The following is an 18,020-nucleotide window of genomic DNA, read 5'->3' as shown; positions in this document are numbered from 1 at the left end:
GGAAGGAATTCCCCCCCCAGGCTAGTCCCCAGTGCTTCATCCATCATCGGATGCGAGCAGCAATGTAAGTAATGATATTTAACATTTCATAATAACGACAATTAACCAGTAAGTAATGCCTTTTACACCACGAAAGCCAGAGTAAATTAATTCCCCTAATTAGCCGTCAGGCAGCACATGGGCACTGGCATCCCCTGCCTGTGTTACCCCCCCCAAAAGCATCACCGAGTGTCCTCAAACCCCAAATCACACCCCATAATTTGCACCAGCACCAGTGGGACATGGGGCTTCACATCCCGGCCTCTCTGAGCCCTAAATCACCCCTATCTCCTGCTAAAAACATAGCAGCAACAAGAAAAGATGGCACCAAAATGGTTTATGGCTGCAATAAATTGTGCTGGAGGGAAAAAACCAACCTGTTTGTCTTGAAGCAAGCGGGGGGTTCGCATTGCACACAAATGGGAGCTCTGCTGAGCCCCATGTCCAGGGACCAGCAGGGAGGGAAAAGGGGATTTACTGGAAACACTTTTCCATCACATTTATCCCACCCTATTGCTCTGATCCTGCTGGGGGGGTGAGGGTGATGGAGGGGTGTAGTACCCTCTGGTACCCTGGGATGCGGGGTTCAGGCCGGTCCTGGTGGGAAGGATGCGGCTCCCACTGTCCCTGTTGGGGCTGGAGGGTGGCCAAAGCTCCACCACCAATGGCTGGACTCTGCCCCATCCCTCCCCTTGGCTCTGCTCCCGGCTGCAGACAGGGATGGGAACAAGGACAAAGACGGACATGGCTGCCCCCAGCCAGCCCCACCAGGCCACCTACGACACCATCGTCATCGGGGCCGGCATCCAGGGCTCCTTCACCGCCTATCACCTGGCCCAGCGCCACAGGGACACCCTCCTGCTGGAGCAGGTACCGTGTTCCCAGCCCTGACATGTCCCCAGCTCCACTGTGTCCCCAGTGACAACGAGCTGGGGCGGGTGCCTGCAGGCCTGGATACCCTTTGCATGGCATGGAGTGGAGCTGCCACATGTCCCCAGTGCCAGGACCCCCGTTTCCCAGCACCACGGGGCTGGGACGGCGTCAGGGCAGGCTGTGTCCCCAGGTGTCAGGGGGTGGCAGTAACCCCCCTGTCCCCCTGCTCTGCAGTTCATCCTGCCCCACTCTCGAGGCAGCTCGCATGGGCAGAGCCGCATCACCCGCAGCGCCTACCCCCGGGTGCCCTATGCCCGCATGATGCCCGACAGCTTCCGCCTCTGGAAGCAGCTGGAGGACGAGGCCGGCACCAGCCTGTACAGGTGATGGCAATGGGGATGCAGCCCCACCGGGCACTGTTCCCTCCACGTGGGGCTGGGGGCTGCGGAAGCCGTGTGTCAGGGCTGGATGAGGCCGCGCCGGCAGCAGCTGCCAGCCCTGGGTAATTTATGGGGCTCATAAGGAAGCATCATTAAGGAAATGAGCATCCAAATGATCCTCTGCTGCTGGGGTCAGGGCTGATGGCAATAGCTGGATTGCGGGGGGGGGAGGGGGCGTTGTGAGTGGGATGCTGGCATCTGGATCCTCCCCATGCATCACCGCACACACCCATATCCCCATTATCACTTGTATAGCCCGCATCACCCAGCATGCCTAATATCAGGCATCGCACGTTCCAAGCATCACCATTGCCAGTGCCTCGGTTTCCCCCAGGGGCAAAGCAAGGGGGGTCAGGGCATGGAGGGGGAACTGATGTGGCTGGTGGGACACAGGCGGACAGGGCTGGTGGTGCTGGGGCCGGCGGGTGACCCGGAGCTGGAGGGCTGCCGCCAGAGCCTGGGGGACAACCGCGTCCTTGATGCCGTGGAGCTGGCCCAGCACTTCCCTGGCCTCCGGCTGCACGCTGGAGAGGTGGCCCTGTGGGACAGCACTGGTGGGGTGCTGTTCGCTGACCGGGCGCTGTGGGCAGTGCAGGTGGGTGCTGTCAAGAGGATGGAACAGGGTAGGATAGAATGGGATGGGATAGGATAGGATAGGATAGGAGAGGATAGGATGAGGTGGATGGGAAGGGAAGGGAAGGGAAGGGAAGGGATGGGATAGGATAGGATAGGATAGGATAGGATAGGGTAGGATAGGATAGGATAGGATAGGATAGGATAGGATAGGATAGGATAGGATAGGATAGGATAGGATAGGATAGGATGAGATGGATGGGAAGGGAAGGGAAGGGATGGGATGGGATGGGATGGGATGGGATGGGATGGGATGGGATGGGATGGGATGGGATGGGATGGGATGGGATGGGATAGGATGGGGTGGTATGGAATGGGAAGGGATGGGATGGGATAGGATGGGGTGTTATGGAATGAGATGGATGGGAAGGGAAGGGATGGGATGGGATGGGATGGGATGGGATGGGATGGGATGGGATGGAATGGGATAGGATGGGGTGGTATGGAATGGGAAGGGATGGGATGGGATAGGATGGGGTGGTATGGAATGGGATGGATGGGAAGGGAAAGGAAGGGAAGGGAAGAGAAGGGATGGGAAGGGATGGGATGGGATGAAATGGGATGGGATAGGATGGGATGGGGTGGGATGGGATGGGTGGGGATGGGAAGGGATGTGATGGGATGAGATAGGATGCTATAGGACGGGATGGGATGGGATGGGTGTCCTCTGGCTCAGTCCCTGCAGTCACCTCCTGTCCCCATCCCCTCCCAGGATGCCTTCCGCCGGCACGGGGGCACCCTGCAGGATGGGGAGCAGGTGCTGCACATTGAGCCTGGGGCCGTGCTCACCATCACCACCACCGCCGGCGTGTACCGAGCGCCCCGGCTCATCATCACCGCCGGAGCCTGGACCCGTGCCCTCCTGGCACCGCTGGGTCTTCACCTCCCGCTGCAGGTGAGGGTTGGTGGCACCATGGGGTGGCACGGCCACGGCCAGGGCTAACGCTGTGACCCCAGCCCCTGCGCATCGACGTCTGCTACTGGAAGGAGAAAGAGCCTGGGAGAGCAAGCAGAGCCGGGCCCTGCTTCATGGCCATGGGGCTGAGCCAAGCCCCACACGGCATCTATGGGCTGCCCGCCCTCGAGTACCCCGGTCTGGTCAAGGTGAGCGGGGTATGGTGGTGTTAGGGGGGTCCCCCCAGCAGCCCCCCTGACCTGCTGCCCCCCAGGTTTGCTACCACCACGGCAGCCCCACGGACCCCGATGAGAGGGACCGGGTGCCCCCGGGTACCCCCCGTCCCGATGTCACCCTCCTGAGCAGCTTCATCAGCAGCTACCTGCCCGGCCTGGAGCCCTCGCCAGCCGTGGTGGAGACCTGCCTCTACACGGTGAGTGTCCCCCGGGGGCATCCAACCCCAAGCTGCACCTTGCCGTGCCTTCCCCACAATACTGGGTCCAGAAGAGGACCCCTGGCCCTGCATTCTCACACCATGGCTCCCCCAGAACACCCCGGATGGAGACTTCATCCTGGACCGGCATCCCAAGTACAGCAACATCATCATTGGGGCTGGCTTCTCGGGTAGGTGGGGGCACCCAACACCCCCCAGTGCCCCAGTCTGGCCTGTGCCCCCCAACCTCCACTGTTTTCCTACAGGCCATGGGTTCAAGCTGGCACCAGTGGTGGGGAAGCTGCTGTGTGAGTTGAGCCTGGGTGAGGAGCCATCCCATAGCACTGCTCCCTTTGCCATCACCCGCTTCCCTGGAGTGGTTCGGGCTGCACTGTAGGTGAGAGGCCGTGGCTGTGCCCACACTGACCTGCAGCTGTGTTCCTGCATCCCAGCATCCTTACATCCCGGCATGCTAGCATCCCCGCGCATCCCCACATATCCCCATATCCCTGCATCCCGGTGTCCCAGAATGCTGCACCTCAGCACCCTTCCACCCCACACCCCAGCTACCCTGCATCCACACATCCCCATACTCCACCATCCCATCACCCAGCATCCTGGCACCCCTCCACCCCACCTCCCAGCACCCCTGCATCTCTCTATCACAGCATCCTGGTCCCTGCCTCCTCAGATCCCAGCATTCCTACCTCCCCCCATCTCAGTAGCCCTCCATCTTGCACCCCTGCATACCCATAGCACAACATCCTGCCACCCTACATCCCCAGAACCGAGCACCCCTGCCTCCTCCATCCCCACATCCCAGCATCCTGGTACCCTGCCTCCCCGCATCCCAGCATCCCCCATGCCGCGCGGTGCCAAGCTGTCTCTACCAAGCACCAGCTCCCAGGAAACAAATTAAGGAGCTTTGTCAGCCTCATGAAGATGGAGCTGGAACAGTGCAGAGATGCTCTCGCTTAGGAGTCAAGTTAAATGTTTTAATGTTAAATGTGCCATTTTATTATCATTAGATCGCTCCCACTTAATGAAAGCGCATTAGCGCAGCGTGGCTTTACAGCAGTGAGCGCAGAGCTTCCCCCACTTGTTTCCAAGAGATGCTTGGGAGAAGGGACCAAACAACCTGGTTTGTGGGGTCCTGGGGGGGAGCTCTTGGGGACGGGGGGAGGCAGGGGCAGCACCCAGAATCAGCTGGTGGGTGCTCTAGCCATACGCAGCAGAGGCGGCCAGCGATGCGCATCACCATCTCCTCCATGTTAAATAATTAACTGAGCGGAGGGCTCCCATCCCTGCTGCTCATCTGCATATTTATGAAGATTGATAAACGATGCAGTGCCAGCACCCGCGAGGGCTGTCTCCTCTCCCCATCACCCATGGGTGCAGCAGGCGCAGGGCTTGGTCCCTCCATGCAGCATCCTCATCGAGGCTGGATCCAACCCACCAACACCATCACCCCCCAAAACAGGGTGACCCCTCCACCCCCATGGAGCAGCCACTGCCACCAGCCAGAAATGACTTTTATTTCCATACTGAAAGTAAAGGGGATGGGGGGGGACGGGACGGGACGCACAGCTGGGCTAGTGCAAAACAACCAGGCAGGGTTGGGGGGTGACAACAACCCGCATGGGTACGTGGGACCCCATCCCCATGTCCCCTTCCTGGCTGCTCCCCAGGGCCCGGCCAGTGAGAGACGTCTTTGGCTCAACTAAAAGGGGTTTAAGAGGACACTGGGGTGCCTGGGGAAGGGGGGGGGGGGGGAGTTTAAGTTATAAAATAAGGAGCCAGCAGGCACTGAGGAATAACAAACCAGGACGCCGGAATGACCGGCTCCACCGCCGAGGGCAGCCGGGAGGTGGGAAGGTGGCTGGGGGGCTGCAGCCAGCGAGCCGGCCGGGCTGCTCCCCCCATAGCAGGGCTGGGGGGTGGCTGTGTGTGTCCCCCCCACCATGTCCTGTGCATCAGGAGTCACCGGCTGCCCAGGGCAGCCCTATAGAGCTGGATGTCTCTGGGGCGATGGCGGGCTCTAGGCAGGGGTCTCGGCAGCCCGGCTCTCGGCCTCGCTGGGGGAGCTGTGGGATGAGCGGCGGGTGCTTTCCTCGGCGTCCTGCTCCTCATTCCATCTGTCGTAGGTGAAATGGTGCCGGGAACTTGGGGGGCTGCGGGAGAAAGTGGGGTTAATGGGGGCTCAATGCTCCCTGCACGCTGCAGTGCGGGGCTCAATCCCCTTGGGTGAGCAGGCAAGGCGGCAGCCGGATGGATGGAGCCTCCATCACCACCTTTATTATTGTTTCGGAGAGATTTGGGGTATCTTCCGCTGCAGCTGACTCATTCCCAGGCTGAGCTGAGCCCCGTGGGTCAAACTGGGCCTGCCCAATGGCTACCAGCCCCATAGGCACCTAGCACATGGCCATGGATGCAAACACCAGTGCTCATGGACATCACCGCTTGAGGGTCCTGCATGCACCAGAGCCCACGGCTGGGTCCTGGGGGGTGTTCCTCCCCACCACCATCACCCCATGATGCCTTCCTTGGCCCTGGGTGAGGCAGCCCGACTATGACCACGTTTCCAGAAGGCTTTCCTTTCCCTTTCCTCCAGCTCTTTTCCTATTCAAGCCATTGGAAAGGATAAACCCTGATCTGAAATCACGGCCGGAAACCCCAGCGCAACCATTTGCTCCCCAAATCCCCATCACAAGCCCCTGCACAGCACAGGGCAGCAGAATGTGGCTGCCACGAGAAACAACTCCAAGTCCCAACCATCCACCCCGGCACCCCCACTGCGGGTGCTGCCTGCCCTCCATGCTCACACGCTGCACTGGATGCATGTTAGTACCCATCCCATTCCTCCCCAGTGCCTTCGGGACCCACCGTTGTCCCCAGGGCGCTGAATTCCCTGGGGTGAGCCCTTAAATTCCCTGAAGGAATAAATTCAGCTGTATCCTGGATGGTGGCTGGGCAACAGGAAGGGATTTGCACTTCCCAGTACCCCACGTGCCCCAGCTACTAATCCCAAACATGCTGCTGGTCCTGCTGCGGCCATGCCCCATGGCTGGAGATGCGTTGGGGATGCCCTGCAGCACCCCAAAAGCAGGGCTGCTCTGGACACATCCCAGGGAACCTGGCAAAGGTGAGATCCACACCCGGAGCCAGGTGAGGGTTAGGACGAGCTGTTAGTGGCACACGGGGAGGTTCATGCTGCACAGCACACACCGCTCCCACCTCCTGCCTCAGTCGCTCTCGGGCCGGTACAGATACTTCATCATCAGGCTGTCCACCTGCTTCTTCCTCTGCTTCTCCTCCTTCTTGCCCCGGCCGGGGTGTCCCTGCTCCTCACCCCCCGCTGCCTTTGGGCCCTTCTTGACACTGGAGGTGCTGCGGTAGGAGCTGGTGGAGCCGGAGGACGAATCGGAGGAGGAATCCGATTCGGACGATGACGACTCCTGCTTCTTCTTCTTCTTGGATTTCTTCTTGGACTTCTTGGAGCGCTTCTTGGAGCGGCTCTTCTTCTTCCGCTCCTCCTCTTCCTCAGAGGAGCAGGAGCTGCTCCGGTGCCGGTGATGCCGGGAGAAGTCGAGGGCGGATGCGGAGCGGCGCAGGCTGCCGGGATTGGGGTCAGCAGCACCCAAGGGGGCCGCGCTCCGCACGCTCCGAACGCTCCGCACGCTGCGGCCGTCATCGGAGTCAGCGTCAGGGCTGGAGCAGCCCCGGGCCCGCACCGGGCGGTAGCTCAGCACCTCCTGGATGGCAGCTTCCAGGTCGGGGTCCAGGTAGGAGCGGTGCCCCACGGGGCGGGCGTCCCTGGGACTCCCCTCTTCAGAGGCAGCGCTGCGGGGCCGGGGGGGCACAGAGAAGCTGCGCCCCAGCGGGGGCTGCCCACGGGAACCCTCGTCCGCCTCTTCCATGCGGCTGCGGGCCAGGGAGAGCCGCGACTCGGGGCGACCTTCAGGTCCCCCGCGCCGGCTCCTCAAGCTCCCAGGGCTGGAGAGGGCGAAGCTGAGCACTGAGGACCGCTCATCCCCTGCCTCCTCATCCTCCATCCCGCGCCAGGAGGCTGAGGACGCCCGGCTCACCGGGGCAGAGGCGACGGAGGCTTTGTCTCCATCGGCAGCAGAGAGGGACCAGCGCTTGCCCAGCCCTTGGCGAGCCCGGCTGCTGGCATCGGCGAAGGCGCGGGCGATCACAGCCGCCCGGTCCTCGGGCTCGGTGCTGCGGGCTGCCCTGCGAGCAGCACGCTCGGGGGAAGGCGGCCGCTCTCCCAAGGCACTGAACAGCGTCTGCTCATCCCCATGGCCACCTATAGAGTCCTTGAGGCCCGGCCGCTTCCTATAGCTGAGGCAGCTCAACACCGACACCGGGCGCTCCTCACCCTCCGGACCATCCGGTGGGGCTGACCTGTGCCAGCACCACGCACGCACCGGCGAGACAAGAGAGAGATGGAGATAAGCGGGCGAAGCGGGGCGGTCGCGCTGCCTCGGCGACGTGCGTCAGTGGGAAATAGCAGCGAGTTAAAATGCCAGGTAAATGGGGGAATTGTTCTAGCCCAGCACTTTGATTCCCCTTTTCAAGTGTTGCGTTCAATCTATTTCATTGTCGGCTACCTGGAGCCGCGGCGTTTGATTCCCGACTTCAGAAAAGGCGGAATTATCTCCCATAACAAAATGTTTTACATCTGCACCGCTGAATAAATTAAACCAATTAAGAAAACCCGGCTCAGATCTCTCCCCTCCTGCTCGGCAGAAGGGAGGGGGGAGCCCCCTGGGACTCCTAGAGCCCGGCTAGGAAATTGGGTTTGGATAAAAGCAGGCTGCACTCAGCAGGCGAGCGCTTTCCCTAGGGAATGGGAGTGGGGATGTGTGCCCCAGCCCCACGCTGGCCATGGGGGCACATAGGCATGGGCCCCCTTTCTGCTGGTGATCGCTGAGAGGTGTGGGGAGGTTTGGGGAGGATCCAGCCCTGGAGAAGGGGGATGATGCATAGGGATAGAGCCGATCATTGGGAATGCTGGGGAGGGAGATGGGCTCGGGGCTGTGATGCTCATGTGCCTCCACAGTGGTGGTGCAGCAGGTGGAATGATGGGGAGGGGGACCATGGAGGTCCTTTTGGGTGGGGGGACATGTGTCCCCAGTGGAGACTAAGCTGGTCATCACTTAACCCTTCCTTGACCAGCAACACAAGCACAGCACCCAGAGTGTGACATCCCATGGGTGCTCCCCCTATACCTTGTCCATCCCCTGGCACAGCTCACCCTGTCCTCTGCCAGCCAGCCCTGCACCCACCTGCTGCCCTTCAGGCTGCCGTCATCCGAGAGTGCTTTGGAGGAGCCTTTGTTCTTGGAGAGCCAGGACTTCACCCCATCCACGCGCTCCTCCAGCTCCGAGTCCACGTCTGAGTCACCGTCACTGCCGGAGGAGCGGGTTGGCGTGAGAGAAAGCAAGATGTGAGCATGGGGCAGTGAGATTTTGGGTGCTGGAGTGGCAAATTGCGCTGGTGGGCGCTGAACCCTCCCAGCACCCACTGCCTGGGTACCCTGGTGTGGGCAAAACCGCATCCCACGGCCCTGCTCCATCTCCAATGTGCATACATAGGGGCTCCATGGAGCACAAACCCCCAAACCACCCCTTTGCCCATCCAAGGAGCTCGTGCACCTTCTGCCCAATGTTCCCCCCTGCCATTGCACAGGGCAGCAGGCAGGGCACAGCTTCAGAAACACAGGAGATTTCCAGCCCTAGGGCTGGGAAGGAAATAAGTGGGTTCGTTTTACAGGCCACCGTCGAGTGCAAAGTTACAGCGAGCAGGAGCAATGTTGATGGCCCTGGGTAAACAGGAGTTTAGCAGGCAGAACAGAAACGACCCCAGCAAGGCGGGCAGATTTACAGCCCTGCTGAGCCTGGAGCTCCTGATTTACATCCCAGAGTTAAAAAAGTCCTATCTGGCTTAAACCATCTAATTTATATCAGCCGTTCGTAACCATATTGATTGCCTTTAGAAAGAAGGCGCCGTATGCATTGCAAAATCCATTCCTCCACGTTAAAAGCATCCCTGTATAAATCTCCCTTAATACCTAACTGCTTACTGCTTTCATTAGGGTTATGGCAGTACTGGCGGGATCCATAAGGAAATCGAAGCAGCACAGCCCCCTCTCTAACCACTCTGCTGCCGGCCGGTGAGAGGTGAGGGATCCCACCAAGGATGGGATATATCATATCATCTTAAAGAGCTGTTTTATCCACCCAGCTTTGGGCTTATTCCCTGCCTGGGGCTGGCAGCAGACAGCACAGGCTGGGATAGACCCTGTGTATGAATCTTCCTCTTTACATGCAAAGCAATTTGCCGCGCTCCATCACACGCACGTCTCCCTCCCCTGCAATACATCCAGGCAACGCTCAGCTTGGAAGAAAAACACAAACAAGAACCCACAAAATGACAACAAAACAAACCCCAACGAGCCCCCTAAAACAAACTCTGGGGGCAGCTAAGGTTTTATAGCCGTCAGAATTAAACTCCACATCAAACACAGTTCATACCCGTGCCGTTAGTTAAGCGCGGCCCGCGTCGTGGTGCAGCGACCACAGGTGGGATATTAATGGTGGGTGGCGGTGGGGCTCCGTACCAATGTGCTCATCATTAGCCATGGCACAGCATCCCCCCTGCCCCATCCCGGGGGCTCATCCCGTCCCCCCTGCATGGGATGCGGTTACGTGCCGTGCTGCGGGTGCTGTTAGGGCATGCGGAGATGGGCCAGTGGCATGCGGGGCCCCGGCCCGTGGGGGTGAGGTGAGGGTTAGGGGAGGGGGGGGAAAGAAAGAGAAGCTCCTCACAGTTTACTCTTTCTTTTCTGATACTTTGCCACCATGTCCTGCAAACTGGGAGGGGTTGGGGGGGGGGGGGGGGGTGTCGAGGTGGGGAGAAACACAAAAGAAAGGAAATCAAATCAAAGGGAAAAACAAAAGACCAAAAGGATGGGAATAAATGGGGGTGAAGGGCCTGGAGCACCAATCTGATGAGGAACTGCTGAGGGAACTGGGGGTGTTTGGCCTGGAGAAAAGGAGGCTTAGGGAGACCTTCTCACTCTCTACAGCTACCTGGAAGGAGGTTGTAGTGAGGTGGGGGTCAGCCTCCTCTCCCAGGTGACAAGTGACAGGGTAAGAGGAAATGGCCTCAAGTTGTGCCACGGAAGGATTAGGTGGAATATTAGGAAAAATTTATCCACTGAAAAGGTTGTCAAGCACTGGAACAGGCTGCCGAGGGACGTGGTGGAATCACCATCCCTGGAGGTGTTTAACAGACGCGTAGATGTGGCATTTGGGGACATGGTTTAGTGGTAGACTTGGCAGTGCCGGGTTAACATTTTGACTCCATGACCTTAAAGGTCTCTTCCAACCCAAACGATTTTACGATTCCATGATTCTATCCTGGGCTGGATTCCAGTGTCCTGGGCTGGGCTGGATCCCAGCATCCCAGACCTCCTGCCAGCCTGTGCTGCCCTGGCTCCTGGAGCTCCCTGGCAGAGTCCAGCCAGCCAGCACAGCCCTGGCTGCATTTCAGGCACCTCCACAAGTGAGTGAAGCTGCACTGGGGCTGTGGAGGGTGGGATGCACGGACTGATGCATATGTGCACGATGCATGGATGGCCGGAGGCATGTGTGCATGGTGCATGGATGGATGCATGGTGCATCCCGTCAGGGCCAGGCAGAGCCGAGGGGTTTCAGTGACATTTCAGAAGTGGCAAGGAGAAGCAGTGAACCCCGGTGATGTGCCTTGCACAGGGGCCAGGCCCGGCTGCTCTTACCTGTTGATGAGGTCCTCATTGCTGTCACTCTCCATCTCATCCTCGATGGCCGCCTGCAGGTCCCCGATGCGCTTGAAGGCCAGCTTCAGGTCCGACTGCAGGCTCTGGTTGGCGGCTTCCAGGCTCTCCAGGTCCATCTCCTGCAGGGAGGGAGCAGGATGAGCTGGGTGTCCCAGGAAAACACCCCTGTTCCCCCTGCCCAGCCCTGTTGGGGGTCCCTCACCAGTTCATGCTTCTTGCGGCTGGCCTCTGCCTCCTTCTTGGCCAGCTCGCCCATCTCCTCCTTGACATCGCGAAGCTGCCGCTGCAGCCGCTTGTTCTGCTCCTTCTCCCTGTTCTCAGCAGCTGCGCGCTGATCCCGCTCCTCCGTCAGCTTCTCCATGTTCTCCTTCAGCCGTGTGGCCAGGCTCTGTGGAGCAGCAGGCATGGGCTCACCCTATATCCCTCCACAAACCCTTCCCCCTAGAGCATCACCCACCAAATGGCTCCCATCCTCAAGGGGATGAAGGAGAAACCCCCCCTCCCAGGGCCGGGGAAGGGGTAGCACAACCACGAGGGCTTTGTTGAATTGGGAAAATAGATTTAACTCTGTGTGAAGTAATTAAAGCGTGTAACGTAGGGGAAAAAATAGCTCCATTCTCCCCCAAGCCACTGAGCCAGCCACTGCATATTTATGGCCCCGGCAGAGGGAGCGGGGAAGGAAAATAATAGCCTGGAAAATATTAAGAGGAGAGCTAAGCTGCTCCACTCCCCGGCAGAGCTGCAGAGGCAGAATATAAAGCAGGCTGCGTTTAGCGGGGCCGACAGAGTCTATAATTTCCCTAAGTCAATGCAGGGAGAAAGCAGCACTTTGCTGGGCTGGGTGCTGGATTACTGTTATCGGCGCTTGCAGGGAGCTTTCCCTGCAGGAATGGGGACAGCTGCCAGCAGGGGAGGGCTGCAGCGTGGGGGGCCTGCAAGGGGATGCTTAGGATGTGCTCAGGGGATGCCCTGGGCAGCTTCACGGCATGGTCCCGGTGTATCCCGGTTCCACACGGAGGGATCTACCTCCAGGCGCTTGACTTGCGTCCGCTCGAACTCCAGCCTGGTCTCCAGCTCACGGATCTTGGCCTCTTGCCGGCTCACCAGCGACTTATCCACCATGGATTGCTCCAGGAATTCCAGCTGGCTCTGCAGGCCTTGCAGCTGCAGGGGAAACACAGCCTCAACCACAACCTCCCTGGTCGCCAGCTGCCAGCCTTGCCGCTCCCATCCCAATGGAGAGCTCCCCATGGGAATGCTCTGCACCCCGTACTGCGGGTAGCAGGTCTCTGGGTGCCCCCATGTGCCCCCTGGCTTCACTCATGGCGCATCCCCATGGCCAGTGTCAATGCTCCCTACCTTCTCCTGCAGTTCCTGCTTCTCCTTGCTGACCTCCTCCAGCTGTGCCTGGAGGTCGCTCATCTGCGCCAGGTCCCGGGATGCCTGTGGGACACATGGAGGCCATCAGCAGGGACCCCATTGTGCCGGCTCCGAGAAGGGAGTTATGGGGGTGCTGTGGCTGCTGTTCCCCCCTCACCTGAGCCACAGCCGCCTTGTGCTTCTTCATCAGCTCATTCATGTCCTCCTGGTCCTCCTCCAGCCGACTCTGCACCTCGTTCTTCTCCCGCTGCAGCCGGCTCAGCTGCTCCTCCAGCTGCGGGGAGCCGCTCGTGTCTCCCACTGCACCCCAAGAGGAGGGCACCCACCCCCAAAGCCACCCAAATGGTGTGGGGCCACCCTGACAGCACGCATGGTGCCGGATGTCCCCCTGGCTGCAGGTGGGGTAGGACCCCAAACCCCACTCACCGCTGCCTTGGCCTTGGAGAGGTCATCGATCTGCAGGTGAAGGTCTTCGATCTCCACCTCCATGGACTTGCGGGCCTTGACGGCGGCCGCGCACGTGAACTCCGACTCCTCCAGCTGTGGGGACACGGCTCAGTGCCCAGCTTAGGGCTGGGGGCACCCCGTGTCCCTCGAGGGCTGTGGTTCTGGGGGGGGAATCTGTTTGCTCACCTGGTTCTTGAGCTGGGCGATCTCCCTCTTGCTGGGCGCGTTGTTCTTCAGGTGGTCCAGCATGATCTGTGCATCGGCCAGCAGCGCCTTCGTCCTCTTCAGGTCCCGGCGCAGGCGCTTCTCCGTCTCGAAGTCCCGCTGGTTGGCCTGTGGCACGGGGGGCATCATTCCGGGACACTGCCAGCAGGGCGCCCACCCCACCATGGGGCTCCCAAAGCCACCCTGCACCCTACCTGCTCACTGACAGCAGATAACTTGCTCTCCAGCTCCCGTTTCTCTCTCAGCACTTTCTGCTTGTCCTCGTACTCCTCCTCCAGCTGCACCTCCATCTGCTTCAGCTGCAGGACAGCCCAGGCAGCCGCTCAGGGTAACGGGAAGGGGCTGGGACCCCTTCCTCTTGCGTGTCCCCACACACTGGGGACTCGGGGTGACCCCATCATCCCGGTGTTTGCGCAACCACAGGCACAAAGCCCAGTGTGCGCTGGCCCGGGCAGCGGAGGGACCGGTCGGACTCGCCGAGCCAGTGGAGCCGGGCTGCGGCTGGACGCGTGGGAGCCGGGTACTGCCTGATGGTGCCCGGCTGGCAGCTCCCAGCATCCGACCAGGGCACAGGGACACATCCCGGACACCCATGGGCAGAGGGGCCGCAGCCCAGCCCTACCTTCTTCTGGCACGACTGCCGAATCTCCTCCACCTCCTCGTCGCGGCTCTCCACCTCCTTGGCATGGGTCTGCCGTAGCCGCTCCATCTCCATCTCCAGCCGCAGCTTGGCCTGCAAATGGGAAGGGGGGGATGTGGTCAGAGCAAAGGGGACGTGGGGGGACCCCAGTGCCATTCCCTGGGTGCCACTCACCCGGAAAGCCCCCCGGTCTGAGGCCGGCCGGGCTTCCCGCCCCACAGTGACCTGCCGGGCCATGGCACGGAGAGCCAGGAGCCGTGTCGGCACCAATGATGCCTGGCCCAACACCTCCTCTTCCCGGGCAAGCCCGTCCCAGGTAATAACAGCCCTGCATGAAACCACCCCACCCAGAAACCTCGCCCCTCCCCGCTGTACCTGCTCCAGCATCTGGATGGTCCCAGCCTGCTCATCCAGTTCCTCCTCCTGGTCTTTGACCTTCGCCTCCAGGTCCCTCAGCTGCTTCTTCACCTTGGCCAGGGAGGCTTCATCCTTTGACTCCTGGGAGGAGATGTCCTGCAGCTCAGCCTCCAGCGCCTCTGCCTTCTGTGTCAGCCCTGCGATGTCCGAGTCCTTGTCCTGCAACGAGAGGGGGGCACCATGAGCCCGGGACACCCACTGGTGGACGGACTGGGGAGAGGACATGGGACCACTCACCTCCAGCAACTGCTTGAGGCCAAAGACCTCGGCCACCAGCACGTCCTTCTCGCGGCTCAGCTTCTCCCTTTGCAGCCTCTCCCGTTGTGCCTCCTCGTGCGCCTGCGAGAGCTCGCTATCAAACCTGTGTGGGGACAGCAGGACAGGCACTCAGCACACTGCCACGGGCACCAGGAATGGGTCCCCAGCCCTGTGCCACCAGCACCGTGCCGAGCATCCCCATCACACACCAGCAGGCACTAAGAAGGGCAGCGTGTCGCCGGCTGCTCATTTGAAACATGCTGCTGATGAGCTTTTAATTGCCAGCACGGTGGCACGGAGTCACTTGGAGAAACTCCTCCCACCTCCTTCCCTCAGTGGCTAATGGAGTGCAGCACCCACAGTGGGGCTGGTACATGCTGATGTTGACACTCTGCTATGCAATAGGCATCTGGGGACACTGCACCCTCAGAGCAGGACATGCAGGGGCTGCAATACATGGGGGTCTCCAGCTGAGATGGGCTCTTGTGGCATCTCAGCTCCACGGATGCAGCCCAGTGCCACGGTCCCATGTGGGATGGCACTGGTGCCATACCCAGGGAGGTCATGAGCTCCTGGTGGGGGACTGCTCATGGGGCAGCTTTTCCCTATGCCCCTGGGATGGGATCAGTGGGGTTTGCTCTGAAACTGCTGCCTTTGGGGCTTGGAAAACAACCCTGTGTTTGAGTCTGTGACCTGCATTAAACACCTCGCAGCTAATCCCCGTTCCTGCTCGCACTGGGTAATAAACAGCTGCATTAACACAGGCTCCAATCCACGGAAATTGAAATTAATTAGATTGGATTCTCTTGCTGTATTTGTGTGTGTGATCATTACCATAATGAGATGAAAGCGTCCCTGCTGCTTAATAACGTTAGCAAACTCCGGGGCTGGGAGAGGGGACGGGATGAGAGCGAGTGCTGAGCACAGCCAGGGAGCATGAGCAGCCTCCACCATAGACCACAGCCTCACACAGGGGGGGATCACTCAGCTCTGAGCCCCCAAAAATAGCATCAGAATCACCCCCATCACCATAAACACCCGACTCGGGCAGCTCTATCCCACTGGAGACACCTCGGCCAAGTGGGAGCTGGTGGAGTGCCCAAATCCCTGCTAAAATGGTAATGCCACTCTGCAAGAGGCTCGCTGCGTGGCGAGGATGCCACCCCTGCTGCGTCCCGGCACCGCCGGCGCGCGGTCCCCACCTCCGCTGCTTCTTCTCCAGGTCGTGGTTCCGTCCCTGCTGGCCCTCGAGGTGCAGTTTGGTGTCCTGCAGCTCCGCAGCCAGGCGCTGGCACTTCTTCTTCAGCTGCTGCAGCACCCGCTGGCTCTCCTCGCTGTCCGCCTGCAGGTCTGTCAGCTAGGGGCAGGAGCAGGCAGGGTGCTGAGGAAGCCACCATGTCCCCACTGGCATTGTGCTCCCTCAGTTCCAAGCTGCCCATCCCCATGCTGAGTGGATAAAGGGGTCCCTGGGGCTGAGCCCCACTCACCTTCCTCTCCAGCTGCCTCTTGCCCTGCTGCTCCACCTCCAGCTTGTCCTCCAGCTCCTGCTGCAGCCGTTTCTTGGTGAAGTCGATCTCCCGCACCGCACGCTCGTATTTCAGCCGCCATTCGCCACCTGCAAGGGGAATCTGGGTCACCAAGGGGCTGCATGGGGTGCTACGGGGCCACCACGGAGAGGGGGGCACAGTGCTGTGGTCACGGGGCACCAAGGTGTGCCAGCAGCCAGCACCGGAGACAGGGCAGTACCAGAATCATCATCATCCAGCTCCCCATTGAGCTCTGCCGCCCGGATGAGCCGAGCTTCCATCACCTCCATCTCCATCGACTCCATCTGCTTCTTCAGAGCATCGTACTTAGCCTGAGAGGGGACAAGGCCACGGTGAGCACCGAGGGGTGAAGGAGACGCTGCGTGGCTGTGGAGACGAGCACTCACCTGCAAGTCCTTCATCTCCTTCTCTGCCCGCAGCCTCTCGGCTGTCTCGGCGTCCAGCAGCTGGGAAGCTGACTCTCCAGTGTTCCGCTCGTCCGTCAGCTCCGATGTCAGCTCCGTGATCTGGGGAGAAGGGGGGGGGGGAATGGGTCCATGGGCCAGGGCACGGCATCGCAGCCGCTCCCGGTGCGGGCAGGACCTACCCTGCTCTCCAGGCGGTCGCTGTTGAGCCGCAGCTCGTTTCTCTCCTTCTCCACCTTGTCGAGCTTGCTCTTCAGCTGCTGGATCTCTTCCTGCAGCAGAGTGGGCAGTGAGGGAGGGGGGCAGAGCAGGGCAGGTCCCCGCAGCACCCCCCCCAGCACTGGGTGGGCAGGATGGGGGCTCCCCTGCCAAAGGCTGGGCAGGGAAATTCCCCAACGCTGCCGTGCTGACTCCAGCCCCATAAATGGTGTCAAAACACCAGGCAGCCCCAGCGGAGACAGAGAGGGGTCCCTGCATCCCCTTAGGAGATGGGGTGGGAGCAAACCCACTCATCGGCAGCTCAACAAAGGGTTTGGGTGCACCCGGCCCGGATGGGGAGGGAGGGGGCTCAGCAGGATGCCTGGGGACCACGGGCCAGCATCTTTCCCTCCCTCCTCTGAACCCAGCACAGGCACCCATGAGGGTGAAAGCTGAGCCAGGCTCTGTGCTGGGCGGGATCGGCAGGGGCAGCAGTGTCTGGTTGCCAGCACGGGGTGGCCCCCGCAGATGCCTCTCGGCACAGTTTCATTTCCATTCTCCACGCCTTGTAATTGGGCTCAGGCAACAGCCGGCTCTGGGGATGCTAATGACATGCTGATCACAAATGAGGGAGCAATCCCAGCCTGGCGCTGATGGGGTATGGGGCAGCCACGGTCCTGCATCCCTCCCAGCCATGGGTTATTGCATCCCACCACGCCATAGGAGCCTGCGCCTCACTCCACCACAAGATCCTGCATCCCAATCCATCACAGGATCCTGCATCCCAACCCTAACACAGGATCCTGCATCCCAATCCACCACAGGATCCTGCATCCCAACCCTATCACAGGATCCTGCATCCCAACCCTACCACAGAATCCTGCATCCCACCCCACCACAGGATCCTGCATCCCAACCCTACAACAGGATCCTGCATCCCACCCCACCACAGGATCCTGCATCCCACCCCACCACAGGATCCTGCATCCCAACCCCACCACAGGATCCTGCATCCCACCCCACCACAGGATCCTGCATCCCACCCCACACAGGATACTACATCCCACCCCACCACAGGATCCTGCATCCCAACCCCACCACAGGATCCTGCATCCCAACCCTCCCACAGGATCCTGCATCCCAACCCTACCACAGGATCCTGCATCCCACCCCACCACAGGATCCTGCATCCCAACCCCACCACAGGATCCTGCATCCCAACCCTACCACAGGATCCTGCATCCCACCCCACCACAGGATCCTGCATCCAAACCCTAACACAGGATCCTGCATCCCAACCCTACCACAGGATCCTGCATCCCAACCCTACCACAGGATCCTGCATCCCAACCCTACCACAGGATCC

At 60.5% G+C, this 18,020-nt stretch overlaps 2 protein-coding genes across 30 annotated transcripts in view; one reads left to right on the top strand and one right to left on the bottom strand.

Moving 5' to 3' along the window:
• Positions 1–723: 723 nt before the first annotated feature.
• On the top strand, positions 724–4,385 carry PIPOX (pipecolic acid and sarcosine oxidase). Of its 2 annotated transcripts, XM_062622478.1 has the most exons (9): positions 725–909; positions 1,147–1,295; positions 1,746–1,947; positions 2,698–2,880; positions 2,943–3,089; positions 3,155–3,313; positions 3,429–3,504; positions 3,580–3,710; positions 4,342–4,385. In XM_062622478.1, exons 1-8 carry the CDS (start codon positions 760–762, stop codon positions 3,708–3,710), a joined length of 1,197 nt encoding a protein of 398 aa, XP_062478462.1. In that variant the 5' UTR covers positions 725–759; the 3' UTR covers positions 4,342–4,385. The 2 variants fall into 2 exon arrangements, with proteins under 2 accessions (XP_062478463.1, XP_062478462.1); XM_062622479.1 differs by lacking the exons at positions 2,943–3,089; positions 4,342–4,385 and having other exon boundaries at positions 724–909; positions 3,580–4,100.
• A 442-nt stretch (positions 4,386–4,827) lies between these two features.
• MYO18A (myosin XVIIIA) overlaps positions 4,828–18,020 on the bottom strand; it is a 30,712-nt gene continuing 17,519 nt past the window's right edge. For 21 of the 28 annotated variants that reach the window (XM_062622430.1, XM_062622431.1, XM_062622432.1 and 18 more), the window contains 20 exons: positions 16,639–16,728; positions 16,439–16,558; positions 16,252–16,363; positions 15,993–16,120; positions 15,708–15,862; positions 14,485–14,608; positions 14,206–14,406; positions 13,813–13,923; positions 13,385–13,489; positions 13,152–13,298; positions 12,945–13,058; positions 12,676–12,792; positions 12,498–12,581; positions 12,165–12,302; positions 11,341–11,526; positions 11,118–11,257; positions 10,147–10,191; positions 8,605–8,727; positions 6,548–7,720; positions 5,347–5,484 (listed from right to left, as the gene is read on the bottom strand). In XM_062622430.1, coding sequence (XP_062478414.1) covers positions 6,556–7,720; positions 8,605–8,727; positions 10,147–10,191; positions 11,118–11,257; positions 11,341–11,526; positions 12,165–12,302; positions 12,498–12,581; positions 12,676–12,792; positions 12,945–13,058; positions 13,152–13,298; positions 13,385–13,489; positions 13,813–13,923; positions 14,206–14,406; positions 14,485–14,608; positions 15,708–15,862; positions 15,993–16,120; positions 16,252–16,363; positions 16,439–16,558; positions 16,639–16,728 — 3,405 coding nt within the window. In that variant the 3' untranslated portion in view covers positions 5,347–5,484; positions 6,548–6,555. Of the gene's footprint in view, positions 5,485–6,547; positions 7,721–8,604; positions 8,728–10,146; positions 10,192–11,117; positions 11,258–11,340; positions 11,527–12,164; positions 12,303–12,497; positions 12,582–12,675; positions 12,793–12,944; positions 13,059–13,151; positions 13,299–13,384; positions 13,490–13,812; positions 13,924–14,205; positions 14,407–14,484; positions 14,609–15,707; positions 15,863–15,992; positions 16,121–16,251; positions 16,364–16,438; positions 16,559–16,638; positions 16,729–18,020 lie in introns of all 28 variants that reach the window. The other 7 variants (XM_062622435.1, XM_062622437.1, XM_062622460.1 and 4 more) reach the window with 3 other exon arrangements.

This window comes from Pezoporus occidentalis, unplaced genomic scaffold (assembly GCF_034315485.1).
Source record: "Pezoporus occidentalis ecotype Australia unplaced genomic scaffold, CSIRO_AGI_Poc_V1 ctg241, whole genome shotgun sequence".
NCBI lineage: Eukaryota > Metazoa > Chordata > Aves > Psittaciformes > Psittacidae > Pezoporus > Pezoporus occidentalis.
The sequence above is the reverse complement of the archived record's forward strand: the minus strand, read 5'-3'. Positions and strand labels throughout refer to the sequence as shown.

Coding starts and splice junctions, on each gene's coding strand:
- PIPOX (XM_062622478.1), top strand. CDS start 760: ATGGGAACAAGGACAAAGACGGACATGGCTGCCCCCAGCCAGCCCCAC. Junction 1,296..1,745: donor GCCGGCACCAGCCTGTACAG/GTGATGGCAATG, acceptor GGTGGGACACAG/GCGGACAGGGCTGGTGGTGC. Junction 3,090..3,154: donor AGTACCCCGGTCTGGTCAAG/GTGAGCGGGGTA, acceptor GCTGCCCCCCAG/GTTTGCTACCACCACGGCAG.